Here is an 18749-nt window from a genome sequence, read left to right as displayed (position 1 = left end):
CATTTTGATAAAAACACAATATTTTAAAACCATTTTGATATTATAAACTCATCGATATCTTAGATGGGTCACAACCTGCTACTACTAAACTCTGATTTGATTCCGCCATTGTATAAGTCGGATATACAAGTATTGTTGGCTGATTGTTGAGTTTCTTTTTGTGGAGTCAAAAGGCTCTATAGCACAGTCGTGACTTGTGAGAAAACGAGAACTAAATAACATATGTTAGATGTTTCTTGTGAGAAAACAAAGAGCTAAAGGATTACACTATTGTCCCCGCCTTTTATTTCTTACCTAAGCGTGCACAAGTGAATTATGCGATTCTCGCAATTCTCAACATAGTATTGATTTCTAAACTGATGTCCTTTGCATACAAAAACCCTTGTACTTGTATATGTTTTCAGGGAGTTTGTTCCAAAACAAACAAAAACAAATTGCAACCATATCTTAATAACTGAACCATTGTCTCTATGACTGATTAACACACAACAAACAAAATAATAGTCAATGAATTATAAAATTCAAATTTCTCAATTTTCTTTTAACTTGCAGGATCTATTCCCAAAAAATGTCACCTAGGGAGAGCACAAACATGATACCGAGTATACTAATAATTAACCGGTCAAAAGTTTTTTCTATGCTCACAAACTAAGCATACAACAGCTGTTCTTCTTGCTCTTCCTTCACTATATAAGGTGACGGTAACAGATTCTTTGAATCAGCAAATTTATCGATGCAGGTAGTCGAATACGCATCAACCGGGGTGGAATCCAGAACCGAATCAGGCATTGCTGTTATTGTCTCCTCCATCAATTCTTTGAACGTCTACAAACATAACCGACCACATAAATAAATAAGTAAATATGGATGACTTCCAAAATGCTACAAACTTGATCTAACGTGTCAAATGGGTAAAAACTGAAATGGAAAGATCATAAAGATCTTAATATTTTATAAATAAAAAAGGTAGATTATTATTGTTAACGGCTTTTTTTGTATACCCTGGAAACTTGCATAATATCATATGGGGCCTCATATTATATTTATCCAACCAGACTTCAAATGTCATATTGATTAGGCCTGGCAAATGTGACCCATTAGGGTTATTCTGGGTTACTTATCCACTTCATTGAATACAATTTGCAATATGACCATTATACCTTTCCTTCTCACTACACTCCAAACTCTCGTATCCTAATATAAGTTTCAAAGGAAGGGAAGGGCATCATTGTCATAAATTTGAAAATTGGTATGCATGATATTATGATTTGTGAATGCCTGAATATGATATACAAATTATCCCATTCTAAATACAAAGTTTTCGGTTATGACCAAATCGAAAATTGAATTCTGAGTTTAGATTCGGTTTTTTGGGTTATACATACAATTCGGTTTTTGGTTTTTTTGCACCGCCTAGTTTTTGCAACCATACATAACACGTTAATTGTTGATAAACTTGATAAAAGACCGAATCAATCGAGTGTACTAAACTTTGGTTACCTTGCAATGATGGAAAGCTGAATCAGCTTTTCGTTTCCACACACCATTTCCATGCTCCCCCCAAAACAGACCATATAAAGGCTGCAGCATAACAAGAATAATATGCAAATCATATATCAGAAAATGCAAATTAAGAGATATTTAAGTAAAATTGTAACAAATGATGCTTGTACCTTAACCAAATCACGGAGACTTGGTTTATTATTCCCATATATTCCAATGACTGAATCAGCATACACCTGGTACTTTTCCAACACCTACAAGAAGTTAACGAAACCATATTTAAAACAAATACTTAGAAAACCAAGGTTTAATAAAATTGAAAAATAATATTGCAATAAACCTGACGACGTGTCACACAGCTAGGCGGTGCACCATAAATCGCAGTATCAACATTTCCTAACAAGGCCCATGAACTGTCAAAAGAGTTGTTAAGAACTTTAGTAAACGTCAACTAACAGCACGTATACATACATAAATAGATTCTACATATAGAGAGAGAGAGAGAGAGAGAGAGAGAGCTAAATTTTCATACTTGTTATAGGCAGCACGTCCAACCATAACACCATGAGCTCCTTCGTTTTGTGCTGCACGTACCTAGTAATTTAATATCAATAAATGTTAGATTACAACTTCATCAACATGAAAAGAAAACATGTGAGTGCTGACCTCATCAATGTTATTAATGCCTCCATTAATTGTAAACCGGAGGTCCGGAAAGTCACGAAGAAGAGCGTAATAGTACTCGTATCTGTACAATATGCAACCAAAAACTCATTGACAGTTATGAAAAAAGAAGAAAAAAATATCATCAAATTTAAGATTATTAGTTGACTAATTACATACTTTAAGGGAGGAATTCTTCTGTTATCAGCAGGGCTTATTCCATTCAACAAAGCCTTTCTTGAATGTATTATAAAATGTCTAGTTGGCGATTGAGATGAAACTTTATATATGAAATCACCTGCAAACAAAAAGTAAAAAAAGATCAGTTCCAAAGTTGGATTAATTGTTTAATAAATAAAATCTCCTAAAACATTTTACTTATAAGGTTAGATTATTACTGAAACTGTGAAAGACTTTCATATTTGACATACTAATTTATAAAAGAGTTTAAAATTTTGAACAAAAAAGTATTGCTTTTAAGCTTGTAAACGAACCGAACAAACACGAATGAAGCATGTTCGTCTTAGTTCGTTTAAGTTTAACCGAACAAACGCTCGAGCACAAACAATTAAACGTACAAGGATTTCTTGTTTGTGTTCGTTAAACGAACGTGTTTGTTGATGTCCGTTTATTAATAGTTTAGACGAACGGTTCACAAAAGTAAAAGAACAAACATAACTGGATTAGAACCAATTGAAGTAAATGCGAACAAAAATATGTTGGGCACTTGGGCCTAAAAAGTCATTAAAACTAAACTAAATGGTAATGTGCCTAAAAAATTTAAATACATGTTAACGAATGTAAACGAACAAACTTAAGCTAACGTAAACTTATAAACATAAATGAACAAAAACGAACAAACTGCAATAAACGATCGTAAGCGAGCGCTTACAAACATAAATGAAGAAAAAAATCTTGCTCATGCTTGGTCGTATAATATACAATATAACTTACAGAGTTCATTGTATGAATCATGATCATCAACACCAATACGACATTTGACACTAACAGGAACATTCGTGTTAGCAGCAATGACATTCATAGCCTCAGCAACAAACTTCCCTTGCAAATATTAGCATAGTTAAAAATAACACTTTTGACACACAGTTACATGTTCTGCATTAGTTATAAAACCGTGTGATGTAGCTAAAAAACGTGGGTCAAACTTCAAACCTTTGGGTCAAGCATAAGGCGCACACCAAAACACCCGTGTCCTGCAACCTTTGGACTAGGACACCCACAACTGCCAGAAGAAAAAATTGCACCATATAAATGGATTGAGAAGATGACATTATAAAAAATATTTTATAAAATTAATTAATCGTACTTCAAGTTAATCTCGTCATAGCCATAACTGTTTGCTAGTTGTGTTGCTTTTGCCAGATTTTCCAAGTTATTTCCACCTATTTGAAGTACAATAGGATGCTGGTCTGGTGAAAAGGCTAAAAATCTGTCCTGATCAATCAAAAAGAAAATAAAGTCAAAAGTCTGCAAATATTTAGATTCGTAAAACCACGAACAAATCATGAACTAAAAGGTGAGAATCGCCACACTTACTTAAAAATAGATTAAACCGGATAAGTAAAAAAGTCAAACAAAGTATAGTCAAACAAAGTATACTTTAAGATGAATACAAGCTACTGTTCAAAAAACTGAACTTACTGAATTAATTAGTGATCAAATTTGACACACTAACTTTTCTTAAATTTTTAAAAAGATGGAAAGGGCACATTGTGTGTCAACCAAACCCGAATGATTCGGTCCAAATCGTTTCCAAGATGTACAAAAAAGTACACATACCCTAAGTAATCACCCTTCACATTTAACAATATCATGTACATACAAAACTATGTACACATACACACATACACGTACGTATATATGTATATGTGCATGTATGTATATATGTATATGTTTTATGTCAATATAATCTTCATTCTCTATATCGTCAACATTTGCACATATACACAATACACACTCACAACCAACTAGATCACTCGCGTACCAAATTCTTCTCCTGGTAAACAATCGTCTCTGCAGCCAGCATTTCCGTATAAAGCCACGCGTGTTTCGATATAAGGCGAGCCATCGTCCTATAATGATTGTCGGTCCACTCCATCATCGGGGCAACACTATTAACAAAAAATAAAACCAATCAAAATATTTACAGCTCGTAAAATTATAACATAATATAAAATATCATCAGCATTTACCTGAACCAAGGAGGTAAATACTGTTCCACAACCATGTCGAAATTGGAAAGGCGCCGCTGATGCTTGTTATTGTGTGTGTGCAAGTTCCTTGTAGAAATTCGAGAAATGATTAGGTTGGGATTGAATCTGCGATAGGTATTTGTGGGAAAAGAATAACAAGGAGGTTTAAAAGAAGAAAGCAAAGCATGTCCTGCAGACTTCATGATGGTAGCATGAACAACCTATCACCGATTGGATAATGAAACTACAATTAACAACTGTCTAAACCCTAACCCTGACCTAAGATAAGTGCTGCTTAAACCTAACTAATTGTCCCCAATTTCTGCTAGTTAAAGCTAATGCCAGTTATCTACTTCAAAATTGATAATAACATGGAATAATTATTGAGCAAAACGAAGATAACAAATGAATGGAATTAGGGTTTTACGTGCAGCAACCAAATCTGTGGCTGATTTGAGCTCTCGATGGAGAGAAGAAAGATTGGCCGCAAAAGTCGTTTTGAGACGAGGATTTGGGTTTTAAAGTGATATATGATAGCAGCATAAATACGCGTCTCGACCCCTGTATTATTAAGGTGTATTCTTATGGCCCCTTTTATCTTTTAGCTCATACGAAATGGGGCGTTGCAACTTGCAGTGGCGTAGACTTAGATCCATGAAGAGACTCTAACGCCTACGCCAGTTATCTCGTCAGATATTTGAAAAGAACCATGCCCATTCTTTTTAGTTGCTTTAAACCGACAGTAAATCGGTTGGTATTATTTTGTTTCGTTACAATATCGTAAGAAAAAGTTATATGGCCAAAGTTGAAATGCTAAAAGTATTTGTGTCAAAAGTGTAAAGGCGTAAATTTTTGACGAGTCAAGTTTGCCAAACAACCCCCAATTATGTTTGGTAAAGTAATGCAAACGCCGTCGGTCATGATAATTCAAGTGCCTTGCATGAGCTGAAAAAAATGCATATCTAGTTTGCATCCCTCTATCTCCCTCCAAATTCTAATTCTTATGCAATATAATTAGCATTATCTAATTGTATTAGAAACCATCCATAATCATTGCAAACGATAGTTACCATCGGTTACATATAAAGTTGATCGGAAATAGTGAAATTGATCAAGAAATAAACAATGATAAAGGAAAAACCTTCATCAACAAAACACTTGCTCAACAAAAAAAAAACATTAATCAACACCATTGTTATCCATAATTAGTCATTGATACAATACTAAACTTCCACACCACCTACTTGATCTTATCTTCCCCGTTAGGCCAAAAATTCAACACCTAAATAAGTGCAACGAAAGGTGGTTTACGGTGGCATTTACCCTTATTCCAGCTAATTAACTACATTCATCAAGATTAGTTTTACTGTCACGGGTGAGGGTGTTCAAAATCGGATATACGGGATACAAATGGTTTTGGTTGCAAAAATACCAAGATTCAAATGATTAAGGTTTTCACGAGTAGGGTGAAAAGACACAAATGCCCTGATTTTGTTAAATTACTAATGGAATATACAAACATTGTTAGAGGAATGGACGCAAAATGATCCTGTCCACCAACCACAAGAACGCAAACTACTCTATTTTAAGAGAAAAAAACGCAAATAGTGCTGGCTAGAGGTGGGCAAATAAACCGTTTAACTGAACCGAACCGGTTTGAAACCAATTATGCAGAAACCGGTTTGGAACCGATTGAACTGTAGGTTCAGAACCGGTTTGTAGTTTTCTTCACCAAAACCGGTTCCAAACCGGTTAACCGAACCGAACCGGCCAAAACCGAGCAAAAACCGGTCAAAATCCGAACCGAAACCGATCAAAACCCGAACCGAAACCGATCGTACATAGTCAAGAAAGCGGTTTCAGCCCGAACCGAAACCGATCATAAACCGATTTTGACTTTTGTTAACCAAACCAAACCAAACCAAACCTGTTTCAACCCAAACTGATTTTGAGTTTTAAACCGCCCAGATCCGGCCATAAACGACATGGACACATTTTGTTTTTCTTCCAACTAGACAATAAAAATATTGTCTCTTTAATTTTCCCCTAATTACACACTCCTTCCTTCTACCGGTGAAACCCTAGAACTCTTACTTGTTAACTGGTAAGCGCTCTTTCTCTCTTAAATCATCGATCAACCATTGCATTACAGAAACCCTAGACTTTTGTTACTCGTTTTCTTTACAAGGAACATAATCGCGATTTTTAAATTCTACGAGCTATTGTTTTAAATTCGTAGTAATTGTGGTTAGAAATTGTGGTTTTGTGTAAGCGTTGGCTCGTTTCTACCCCTTTTTCTAAAGCGTGAGTCGTTTTTTCTAAGCTCGAGCTCAGCTTGTTTATTATATATTCTAATTTATATATACTTATACTTATTTTTATATATTTTGAGAAAAGTTTAAATGAGCCTAAGTTTATATAAGTTAAATGAGCCAAAGCTTGGCTCGACCTCGGCGATGCAGTGTGAAATTAATACATATGTAGAAGTCTAAAATAGTTCAAACTTAAAAATACACAACGCTCGAAGAGCCTAAACAATGTTCCATACAAGGCTCGAGCTCAGGCTCGATAGCTAATTAAGGCTCGGCTCGTTTCGAGCTTTTTATCGATCCGATCTTGAGTAGCTTGTTTGCGGCTTGGCTCGGTTTGTTTGCCCCCCCCCCCCCCTAGTGGTTTGTATGATTCTTATGTTGGTATTTCTTATGAATTTTGCCTTCGTACGTATACGCTTAAACTCTAAAGTCGATCATGTGTTATTATTCCAGAGAGAGCCATGAATGCACCAGACCGTTATGAGCGATTCGTGGTTCCAGAAGGCACCAAGAAGTAAACTTTCTCAATATCATACATAGTCTTTATGTTTATGCATGTAACTGAAGTTTCACAATGATAATTTGTATCCTTATGCATACCGTGTTCTGTTAATGGATGATTTTCTAGGGTTTCTTATGAAAGGGACACTAAGATCATAAACGCAGCTTCGTTTACCATTGAGAGAGAAGATCACACCATTGGAAACATCGTTCGCATGTATTTAATCGTCTCAATTATTATTATATGTCGGTTCAAATGTTCAGTCTTGATTTAATTCTGTATATTGTGAACAGGCAGTTGCACAGGGATGGGAATGTTCTGTTTGCTGGTTACAAGCTTCCGCACCCGCTTCAGTACAAAATCATCGTTCGTGTAAGTATTTTAGGGGTTTTTTTAATGCATTTGATGCACTGTATAACTTTGTTTTGTTCGACTTGTTCGGGTAAGCTTTAATGGGCGTTACTTTGACAGGTCCATACAACGAGCCAGTCTTCTCCAATGCAGGCCTATAATCTGGCTATCAATGATTTGGACAAAGAGCTTGATCATCTGAAGACTGTGTTCGAGGTATGTCTTTTGTTCTATCATATTCTGTCTTTTACAAGTAAGTTGAAACAAGAAGTGTGTGGTTAAATAATCTGTAGTTCATATTAGTGGAAACAACGAGAGTTTGTTTAAGTTGTGCAGTAAAGATGGATTAAGTACTATACTTAGAATCATTCAGTTGCTGAATTTGTTGATTAGATTATTAGAAACAAGTGACCACTGGATTTTGTCTATTTAGAAACAAGCAACTAAAAAGATTTTACCATTCATATTATTTTGTCTGTTGGACTAGGATTTGATCATTTGATGTTTAGTTAGAAGTTTCCTTGTCTGCATTAGCTTATAATCACTCTCACTGGTTAATTTGATGTTGCCTGATTGATTAGTATTATAGGATGTATATGATTTGTGTTTTTTTGTTGGATTAATAATATACTATTAGTCTGCAATTGCTGTTTTAATGACTCTTAGCATATCAGATTTATTGATTTATGTTCCATTAGCCATTAGTATCAATCTACAATTGCTGTTTTGATTTTAACCACTGTTAACCCCTGCTTATTACTTCCCTGTTTACCGCATCCTATGTTTTATGTTAAATCAGCACTTATATTCAACTTTTCTGGATTTCTGTTTGATCAGCTCTAATTGATTTATGTTTTCTGTTTAATCAGCACTTTTATTGAGTTATATTTGTCTGTTTAATCAGCATTCTTATTAAATTACTTTTTCTGTTTAATCATGTATTGAATCCAATCTTGGCTATGATGATGATTAGAGCCTATTTTTTGGTCACTTACATGTATAATTTATAAGTATTTTTTAATCTTAAGTATACACAATGTAGAAAGTCATGTATGATTACTCTAGTAGTTTTTTTAGTACCAAACGCCTCGCGTATGTGACACTAGTACCTTGCCTTTTGGGAGCTAACTGCTTCGGAGTGCTTCATGTCTTTTAGAGCTCATTATGCGAGAATCAATCTTTGAAATTCTGTTGCTTTTTCCTTTTCTATATTTTCAGTGACGTGTCTTTTCTGCTTCTCATACCTGCTACATTATGTATTTGCAGGCTGAGGTTGCAAGGGTTTCTGGGGAGTACTAAACATGATTATTATTGTTATTAGGTGTAAGTGTAATGTTAGAAGGTCTGGTCCAAATTATGAACTATTTCCTTTTGGTATGTTATGCTGACTCCTGCAATCAAAGTCTTGTTTCTATGGTTGATTCGCCTATTCAGGCTGCAAGTCAGAAACTGAAGTTTGAATAGTGAATGCCTTGTGTGCATCCATTTTAAATGGTGACTTCGGTTAGTTTTGATGCGAGTTCTTATATTCTTTTCTTATAGTTCTTTTTCTAAATATTCAGTGTCGACTTTCATATACTTTTCAAAAATTATATATTTTTTTTCTATAGATGAACTTTGGTCAAGTTTTGACTTTTTCTTTATGAACTGCTTTTATTTTCATTTTGGTCATTTGTTCTCATAGAAATAAAACATAACTCGATTTGTACACTTAAATGAGTATTTAAATCGGTCAAGACAAGGAAAGTAAACATGTCTATGATATGTTCTACAAGGATTGAACTTTTGACTTCGAGTCATGTTATTTGGAATAAGAATGAGAATTAAGCATGACCGTCCGCTTGACGGGGAAACCAATGACAGTAAATAATAAGAAATGCTAACAAAATGTATTGAATAATGAAAGACAACCAGGTGAGTCCATAATTTACTAAAACTACCAAACAAAAGGCGATTTGCCGGATACGTTACGCTGATATATACATATATATGTATATTAACCTCAACCTATCTTATCAATCTCCTCTCAAATCATTCATAACTTTCTATAATCCATAATGGTTGTTCTCACTGAGCTTCTACCAATATCCGCATCTTCTTCATTGACTCATGATCATGGTTATAGATACGATGTCTTTTTAAGCTTTAGAGGTGCTGACACTCGTAATAGCTTCACAGATCACCTCTACAATGCTCTAATGGATATCGGTCTTAACACGTTTTTAGATGATGAGGAAATTGAAACTGGACAGAAGTTAAAACCAGAACTAGAGAGTGCTATTAAATCATCTCAGTCGTCTATTATCGTGTTGTCTAAGAATTATGCGTCGTCCACATGGTGCCTCGATGAGCTTGTTTTAATATTTGAGCAGCGTAGGAACTTCAACCAAATCGTTATTCCCATCTTCTATCATATTGAGCCCACCGATGTGAGGAAACTACAAGGCAGCTTCGGTGATGCAATGGAAAAACATATCAAGAAGATGGACGCAGAAATAAATGCCGAGAAATAACGTCAATGGGCTGAGAAGATGGAGGTATGGAAGACTTCACTAAGAGAAGTTGCTGATCTAAAAGGGAAAGGCGCAAAGGGGCGGTAAGTAAAAATACAATTTATAGTCGTTCAATACGGGTTTTCATGCTTTGAAAACGACACATTACATCCATATTCGCAGTTTTCAATATAACACATGCAAGAATCGTTCGTTAACAAACCAAAGTTGTTGGCTAACCCACTCCAACTGTTGTTGGTCAGCCTACTCTCACCCACAAACCTACTCCAATCATCCCATGACACTCTTTTAACATTTTTGATCTATTTTTCACCCGCAAATTACTTAAAGCTTTTATGTTTCCTACAATACCATCCACCGTAGTTGTCATGTTCTTAAACACAATTTCCTTTCGCCTTCCACCGATACCAAATCGAGCTCACACACATGATATACTGCATGGAACGCCTTCGCCTGTTTGTACACGCTATGCTTCAGAATGTTGTACCACATGCTTTTTAGGTTGTATATGTAGGTAATTTATATGCTAAATTCTGTATAAAGCTTATTTATAGCTTAATATTAGGTAGAGGATGCTAAAAATCTATGAGATAATTTTAAAATAACTATACAAAAACCTTGCGCCTTGCGACCCACGTATGAGAATCGGTGCGCCTCACGCTTCGGTTTTAGACCGTGTCACTTTTGTGTACTTCTTACTTTTTAAAACCAAGCGAGGGGGCGACCGAAGTAATTTCCTGTAAATTTTTTTCTTAATATCAGTGTCAGGATCATAATGTTTGACCAAACAAAAGCAAACAAATAATAAATTGAAGATCTACTATAACACATAGGCGAAATACTCGTGAACAAGTGTTCACGAGTACATAAGTCACATCCTCAGAACTTCAAGATGACTCGAGACCATGAAAGTACTTGTGCCTTAAATAGGTACTCGTGACTATTTTAGGTACTCGGAGTAAGACTTAGGAAACTTCATTAACTCCGTACAAGTACATTTCTGTATATCTTGTACTCGGAACCATCCTGAACCATTTCTTCAATCTTTGTCAAATACTTGTCACGCCTAAGTACTCGTGAGTTGTTGACTATGACGGAATGAATATAGTCAATTTCGTCTCTTGAATCGCAACAAAGTGTGCTCCGTGACTCGTCCTTAGTCCACGAACCCAACTCACCCGCCCCCCTACAATTGAACCTGATTCAAATCGGCTCCAAAATAAGTGCCTATCAACATACCGACTTCGGCCATTTTATTAACCCCCAAATCCTCGGTATCCTCAATGCATCATACCAACTCCAACGTTAATAACTACAACAATGCTTTGAATTATGCGCTAATATGTGTTTTTTCTTTTAACCACGAATGTTACCCATACTCTACTTACACCAGTAATTTTAATATACACTAGCCTCTTGCTCAGTTTTAAACATGTGACTCCCCTTTAAAAGGCATATGACTCTACCAAGTGAGTTAAGCCCACATTGGCCAGGTGCGCTAACATGTTTAGTATATTTGTTATTCAAACCAATTTTCAGGAAAGAGACGGAGCTTATCGAAGAAATTGTTACTGAACTACATCATAGATTAGGTGTAGCTTTAATTAGTACTACTCCGCCGCTCCTTATTGGGATGAATCATGACATTAAGTTCATTACTTCATGGTTAAACGATGGATCCTGTCATGTAGCCGATGTTCTCACGGTCGTGGGCATGGGTGGGATTGGAAAGACATCTTTGGCTAAACATTTGTTCCGGTTACACTCTAGAAAATTTGCCAAAAGCAGCTTCATTGAAGGCATTAGTAGAAATCATTCTGAACGATTTAGTGGATTATTTGAGTTTAAAAAGCAACTCGCTGAAGACATTTCCAAGAAAATGCGGTCCAAAGTTAATGATATTTCTGTATACACCTCTAAGATTGAGAATGCACTTGCTCATAAGAAGGTGTTATTAGTTCTAGACGATGTTAATTGTCTAGAGCAGTTGGATGCCTTACTTGGAGATAAAGCTTTTCATCCAGGAAGCAAGATCATCATAACAACCAAGGACTCGTCGTTAACTGAGAGGTGTGCACTATTTAACCCTCAAGTTCAGCCCAAGCACACGACAATCTTACTTAAAGGCTTAAGTGAGATTTCATCATTAGAGCTTTTATGTCATCACGCGTTTAAGTGTAAGGATCGTATCAAGCAAGGTTATGAAGACGTCTCGAAAAACCTCGTGAAATATTGTGAAGGGTATCCGTTGGCTCTTGAAGTTTTAGGCAGGTCTTTGTATATGCGAGATGTAGTGTATTGGAAAGAATGCATACAAGGGTTAAAGAAAGAAACTGATTCTCGCATAAACAAGGTTTTGAAGATGAGCTTCGACTCTTTGCAGAACGAAAATGATAAAGAATTGTTTAAGCATGTTGCTTGTTTCTTTGTTGGAAAAGATAAAGATTTAACTGAGACTATATTAAATGCATGTGGTATGTGTGTAAGTTCTGGGCTTACCAATCTGATTGAGAGATGTCTTCTTAGTATCCAATCGAATAATGAATTAACGATGCATTCGTTGATTCAAGAGATGGGAAGAGATTTAGTATGTCAAGAAGCTCCTAAGAAACCATGGAAGCGTAGTCGATTATGGAGTAATGAGGAGTCACACAAAGTGTTGAAACAAAACAAGGTAAGAGATATGCATGTTCTAAGTGTCGAATATACCATTTTATTCTTTAATTTGTCTTTTCTTGCCTACAAAACAAACAAAGTAATGATTTATTACATTCCCATATGGTAACCAAATATGACGATAAAATCGTAATGATCCATTTCATTCATTTGTCCATTACATTCTCTCGTCTATTCCGTTTACACTATTCAAAACATTTTTTCTATCCTTTTTTTTTCATAGGGGACAGATAAAACTCTAGGCCTTACACTTGACATGAGAATGCTTGAGAAAGAGAAGCTACGCGGATCATTTGAGCTGAAAATAGATGCATTGAGTAAGATGGAAAATCTATTGCTACTACAACTCAACTATGTGCAAATGATTGGGTCCAATGACAACTTTCCAGAGGAACTAAGATGGTTGTGTATGCATGGATTCTCTTTAAAGTCCATACCCGCAGACTTACCGATGGAAAATTTGGTTGTTCTTGACATGTCATATAGCAATATTGAATCATTTGGCATGTTTAATAGTAACCCACAATTAGTGAGTATACCAAAGGTATGAAAGTAAAAACATCTACTTCATTTTTATTTTAATTTTTTGGTATTATTATTATTATTATTATTCCTTATGGAGTTAATGCATTTTACTAACTCAACTCTATTTCAATAGTTGGTAGGATCTTACTCACAAGATAAAAGGTTGCTTAGATCATTAAAGATTCTTGATCTGAGTTTCTGCGAACAACTTGCAAGTGTCACCGGTTTTTTCCATGTCCCTATACTTGAGAGGTTAATAGTTAGAAAATGCATAAGTTTGCTTGAGATTTGCGAATCGATTGAAGAATGCGGTGAACTTACTTTCGTGGACACAAGTTATTGCCACAATCTTAAAAAGCTCCCAAGATCCTTAGGAAAGCTAAAGAACGTTGAGACGCTAGTAGTAGACGGTTGAAACTTCCTTGAATCGCGAATTGAGGTGATGGATATGGGCATAAACTCACAAGCATCTTCCTGTGCACTTGTGGAGGCTATACCTAGAGAGTTAAAGTCGGTGGCAATTTCTTTACCATGCTCGTTACTACGTTTGTCACTTAAAGGTAGCAATTTGTCCACCGAATCCTTTCCCATGGACCTATCAATGTTGAAGGATTTATATTTAGATGGTATTCCCATCGTTTCAATGCCAAGTTGTTTGAGAACACTACCTAGGCTTGAGACACTTAGTATGTTTGACTGTAAAAGGCTAAAAACAATCGAATGTCCTCCTCGTACACTAAGGGTTTTGTCACACAATTCTTATAGTAACGCCTCACAACGTTATCAACCTTCGTTACAGAAAGTTGTATTCGATCCTGAAATGTCGCAACTTCAGTTATTAGTAGATTTAGGCTTTTCAGCAAGTTCCTCAATTGAAATCCAAGGCATTGTCAAAATCCAACCTCTAGCCGGTGTTGACGAAAATGTATTACGTAGTTTGGAGTGGAGTGATATGGAATCTATCAAAGAAAGTTGCACCAAAAGTTATAATTCTCAAACTCAGGTTAATTTCCTCTAGCAAGTTAACTCAATGTTTTTGTGTGAACATTTTATAAGTTACATCGATTAAATTTGTATATTCTTGCAGATGTATTATGAATTTGGAATATTCAGCACATTTTATGAGGGGAAAGGGTTACCGGATTGGATTAGGCGTAGATTTATCGGGACATCAATATCATTGACCATCCCATCATCTTCTAAGAAGCTAAGAGGCTTAAACTTTGGTTACATGCAGACGTTGCAATATTCGGATGGGACATTTCGATTGCCAGATAACCCATTCTTTGTTTTGCCAGTAATCAAAGTTATTAATAAAACGAAGAACCACGTGTGGATATACAAGCATTGTATTGAAATGGTGTCTGTATTTGGAAGGCGTCTAATATTTTTAAGCCATTGGATGTTTGGGACGAATGAGATGGAAGTTGGTGACGAGATTACAATTATTGTCACACAGGATCGTGGACAAACAACAAGGCAATGCGGGGTTGGTTTTGTGTATGATGAAGGAAGCATAAAACGAGAAGACGACGCGTTGGGTTATTTCAAGTCATGGAATCACATAATTGGTAGAGATATATCTGCTTTTCAATTAACAACAGGAGAGTATGTCCTGTTCTTTAGGCATTTTGTGTTAGGTATGAACACAATACCTTCACATGTTTATCTGTCTAACTTATTATCAGACAACCCCACTTATTATAAAGGTGCGTGCCATTTTTTTGTTAAATATTTTTGTCTTGCCACCACGCATATAGTTAACAGAGTTTGGATCAAATATAAATGACTATTATCTTGAGAAGTGTACAAATAACTAGAGTAATTATTACTACACTATATTATATTTTGTAACATAATTATTTTAGTTTATAATCGTAAAAACTCTAGGTATTTGTAGTTTACTAAAACTACTTTTATCTCCTTTTAACAGAAGCAAATGTTCAATTTAGAGCTTTATCCCAATGGAGTCCATGACATTCTGGAACTCATTAGGTATACTTTTTAAACTCAAAATACACAAGGCTCGTTAAGACTAAATGATCCTACTATAAAAGACTTGAGCTCGGGCTTGATAACGAATCGAGCTTTATGTGAGGCTAAGGCTTGGTTTGGTTCGAGCTTTGTACCGGACTGATCTCAAGTAGCTCGTTTGCACCCCTAGTGGCTTGTATGATTCTTATTTTTGTATTTGTTACGGATTTTGCCATTGTATGTATATATTCCGAATCTAAAATCGATTATCTGTTTACTTGACAGAGAAAGCCATGAATGCACCAGTGTAAGGTGTTTTATCATAAGGCGTTTTATCACTACCACTGGCTAATTTATGTTTTCTGTTTAATCATCACTTGTTGAACCCAACTACCCATGGTTGGCAATGATGATTAGAGAATATTATTTGATCACTTTCATGTATAAGTTATTAGTATTTCTTTATTGTATTAACAGCGTACAAATTGTTACGTGTAATTATTCTATCTGTACTTTTTGAACACCAAAGGCCTTGCGTACATGTTACGTATATCTTTTGAGTTCCCTAAAATTGTTTCTGAAAGGCATTCTTGAAAGTTGAAAACCCTTGGAGGCTGGCGCTCTCTGATAAAAATGAAAATATGTAATTAACTCGAATTTATAAACATAATTGGATTAAAGTGTTAATTGCATAATTTTTGCTAAATAATCTTTGCTGTGGATAGGAACCCATCATAAGTGAGAATTAATATCTGAAATGCTGATTTCTATTATTATATATGTATTTTCTTATAGTCACATGGTTTTTTTTTTTCCATTTCTCATATCTGATAAATTCTGTTCTTGCAGGCTGAGGTAGCACGGGTTTCTGGGGAATACTGATCATGGTGATCATTTATTGGTGTAACCTTAGATGGTTTGATCACAAATTATGAACTGTTTTAGATTGGTATGCCGTGTTTTGTTGATGTTGACTCCTGCAATCGAAGTCGTGTTTCTATGATCAATTCACCTTTATGGGTTGCGAGTTAGAAACCCAGGTTTGAATAGTTAATGCGCATATGGGCTATCATTTTAACTTGCGACTTCTTGTGGTTTTCTTATTAATATATCGTGTCGACTTTCATATAATTTTCCAAAAACTATATTTTGTTGGCCTGCCATAATTTGATTCAACCACTTAAATAAACGTTTAAACGGGTCAAATTCACTACTGACTCTGAGAGATAACCACATGCGCATTGTTGATGGCTACTTTACATCTGTAAAAACTGAACTAACCACATATGCAAGTCGTTTTGTTAACATGATGTTGAACTCTTCAATTAGACTGCAGTTAATTCCCGTCTAAGTTTATTTTGTTGAATAATCTACACGCAGGCTGTAATCGAGAAATCAGAAGCGGAAAGAATACCCTCTTCTGGTCCCAACGTTGCTTCCCAATCATTAATGACCTTTGTTTTTCATCTGGAATTGTGATATTTATTTGTTATGTTTTAAAAGGACGTGAAATGAATATTGAAGGTAAATCTAGTTTCATGTTATAATGTTAGTTGCATATAACATTTTTTTTATGCACATTAACTCATGCTTTGCTAATAATTTGATTTGAATGCATATTTAAGTGCTACTTGAATTGGGTTACCTGTTTTGTTTGTCATATGAGTGGTAGCGCCCGAGTCTAGATACCACTGTCGGCCCGGATTCAAAGTCGCATTGTGTAAAGTCTGTTCAATATCAGTGGGCATGAACTGGTTTACATATTGAATGCAACTTAGTGGCCCGGATCGAATCAAACACGAGAATATATTTGGCACAACTCACCAATTTTATTAATCAAGAAAATAAACTTGATCAATTCTCTCTTAACCCTTACATGAATTCTTTGGGGGTTATATAGAGGCTCGATTACAATTAGAGTAAAACACAAACTCCTAATTATCTATTAAATAAAATTCCATCTCTATCTAATAAATAAAATAGATAATTATCTCTAACTGCAATAATTAAATAATTAATGAGATCGATCCATTGGCTCGAACCGGCCCCACCTTCCGACCCATAACTCGGTTCGGGAATTAACTCCAACAAATCTCACCAAATATAATATGATTTCCATTGAGTTTGACCCATTTGGCTTTCTTGTGAGGGACTATTGGACTCGGATTCCTACCTTCCGTAGTAATAGCAGCGGCGACCTCTACCCACTATCTTTCTCCACCGACACCTAGTTTACTAGTCCAACCACATTTGCTGCTTTATCTCAGGCTGGCACAAATGACCAGGGCACCCTGGCTCTGTTTTATTACAAGTTTTAAATAAACAAAATTTTATTTCTGTTGGCAAACATCCTGATAAACGTGTATGTCAATCTTGTGTTTTTGGCAAACAGGTTAAGTTATCCTTTTATGATTCATTATCTACTAGATAGTTTGATATCTTGCATAGTGACTTATGGATCTCACCGGTTCTTAGTACCGGGGGGGGGGGGGGGGGCATCGTTATTATGTATAATTTATTGATGACTTCACCAATTTTTTAAGGACTTTTCTCTTCACAAACCAACCTAGTGTTTTCTCCATTTTCTTCGATTTTCATAATTTAATCCAGACTCAATTTAACCTTAATATTAAGAGTTTTCAATGTGACAATGACACTGAATACAACAACAAATCATTCCACGATTTTTGTTCCCGAAACGGAATGAACTTCCTTTTTTCGTGCCCCCGCACCTCTTCTCAAAACGGGAAAGCCGAAAGGAAAATTCGTTCAATTAATAGCATAATCCACACCCTACCACACACTCTTCAATTCCCACCAATTTTTGGCAACATGCACTTCAACTTGCAACCTACCTTCTAAACATTTTACCAAGCAAAACCAAACAAAATTACACCCCTACCTCTCTTCTATACCACAAACACCCCTCATATTCTCATCTTCACACCTTCGGGTGCCTTTGCTACCCACTTCTTCCTTCTACCTCAATTAACAAACTTGAAGATCGTTCCTCCCCTTGTGTCTTTCTTGGCTACCCGTCTCACAGTAGTGGTTATAAATGTTATGAACTTTCTACACGAAAAATGATCCTTTCTCGTCACGTTGTTTTTGATGAAACCATTTTCCCTTTTGCTACTCTTCAAAACCCACCTCCAACCTAGGAGTTTCTTCATTCTAATCTAGCTCCCGACCCTTCCCCTTATCTTTGGGCATCGGATTTTCCTTCCTCCTCCATCTCTATGCCCAACAAGCACCGCTAGCCCAAATGACACCGCAGTCCCCTACATCCCAAACACCAACTCCACCCTCCTCCACGACCCACACACAAACTACACCATCCATTCCCTCACCCTCGGCCCACACTCCCAAACCCACTGTCTCGCCTTCACAAACTCCCTCGACTGAGCCTGCCTCTCAAACTTCCACTCAACACCATCACCACCACAACCACCACCTCCACCACCCCCGACTCGTACTATGACGATCCGTCGCATGGCTGGAGTTATCACAAATCTTC

The 18749-nt window shown here is 36.0% G+C and overlaps 2 protein-coding genes and 1 pseudogene across 6 annotated transcripts; 2 read left to right on the top strand and 1 right to left on the bottom strand.

Moving 5' to 3' along the window:
* Window positions 1-464: 464 nt before the first annotated feature.
* Window positions 465-4911, bottom strand: LOC143582134 (uncharacterized). Of its 4 annotated transcripts, none has more exons than XM_077064764.1 (13): window positions 4807-4898; window positions 4380-4466; window positions 4172-4298; window positions 3494-3621; window positions 3340-3409; window positions 3121-3223; window positions 2347-2464; window positions 2170-2251; window positions 2036-2097; window positions 1844-1916; window positions 1674-1757; window positions 1501-1581; window positions 465-825 (listed from the first exon to the last, which is right to left on the bottom strand). In XM_077064764.1, the coding sequence occupies exons 2-13, from the start codon at window positions 4412-4414 to the stop codon at window positions 649-651; spliced, it is 1140 nt and encodes a 379-aa protein (XP_076920879.1). In that variant the 5' UTR covers window positions 4415-4466; window positions 4807-4898; the 3' UTR covers window positions 465-648. The 4 variants fall into 4 exon arrangements, with proteins under 4 accessions (XP_076920879.1, XP_076920882.1, XP_076920883.1 ...); XM_077064767.1 differs by having other exon boundaries at window positions 4380-4600; window positions 4807-4893; XM_077064763.1 differs by having other exon boundaries at window positions 466-825; window positions 4380-4505; window positions 4807-4911.
* A 1488-nt stretch (window positions 4912-6399) lies between these two features.
* On the top strand, window positions 6400-16281 carry LOC143582137 (DNA-directed RNA polymerases II, IV and V subunit 11). 2 transcript variants are annotated; one of them, XM_077064771.1, is made up of 6 exons: window positions 6400-6483; window positions 7145-7205; window positions 7320-7409; window positions 7487-7565; window positions 7665-7760; window positions 16082-16281. In XM_077064771.1, exons 2-6 carry the CDS (start codon window positions 7153-7155, stop codon window positions 16112-16114), a joined length of 351 nt encoding a protein of 116 aa, XP_076920886.1. In that variant the 5' UTR covers window positions 6400-6483; window positions 7145-7152; the 3' UTR covers window positions 16115-16281. The 2 variants fall into 2 exon arrangements, with proteins under 2 accessions (XP_076920886.1, XP_076920887.1); XM_077064772.1 differs by lacking the exon at window positions 16082-16281 and adding an exon at window positions 8811-8910.
* Window positions 9585-15543, top strand: LOC143582135 (disease resistance protein RUN1-like; annotated as a pseudogene).
* Window positions 16282-18749: the final 2468 nt, after the last annotated feature.

The sequence above is a fragment of the Bidens hawaiensis genome, unplaced genomic scaffold, assembly GCF_021521415.1.
Source record: "Bidens hawaiensis isolate Kalapana, Puna unplaced genomic scaffold, B.hawaiensis_p1.1 tig00031469_1, whole genome shotgun sequence".
Lineage (NCBI taxonomy): Eukaryota > Viridiplantae > Streptophyta > Magnoliopsida > Asterales > Asteraceae > Bidens > Bidens hawaiensis.
The sequence above is the reverse complement of the archived record's forward strand: the minus strand, read 5'-3'. Positions and strand labels throughout refer to the sequence as shown.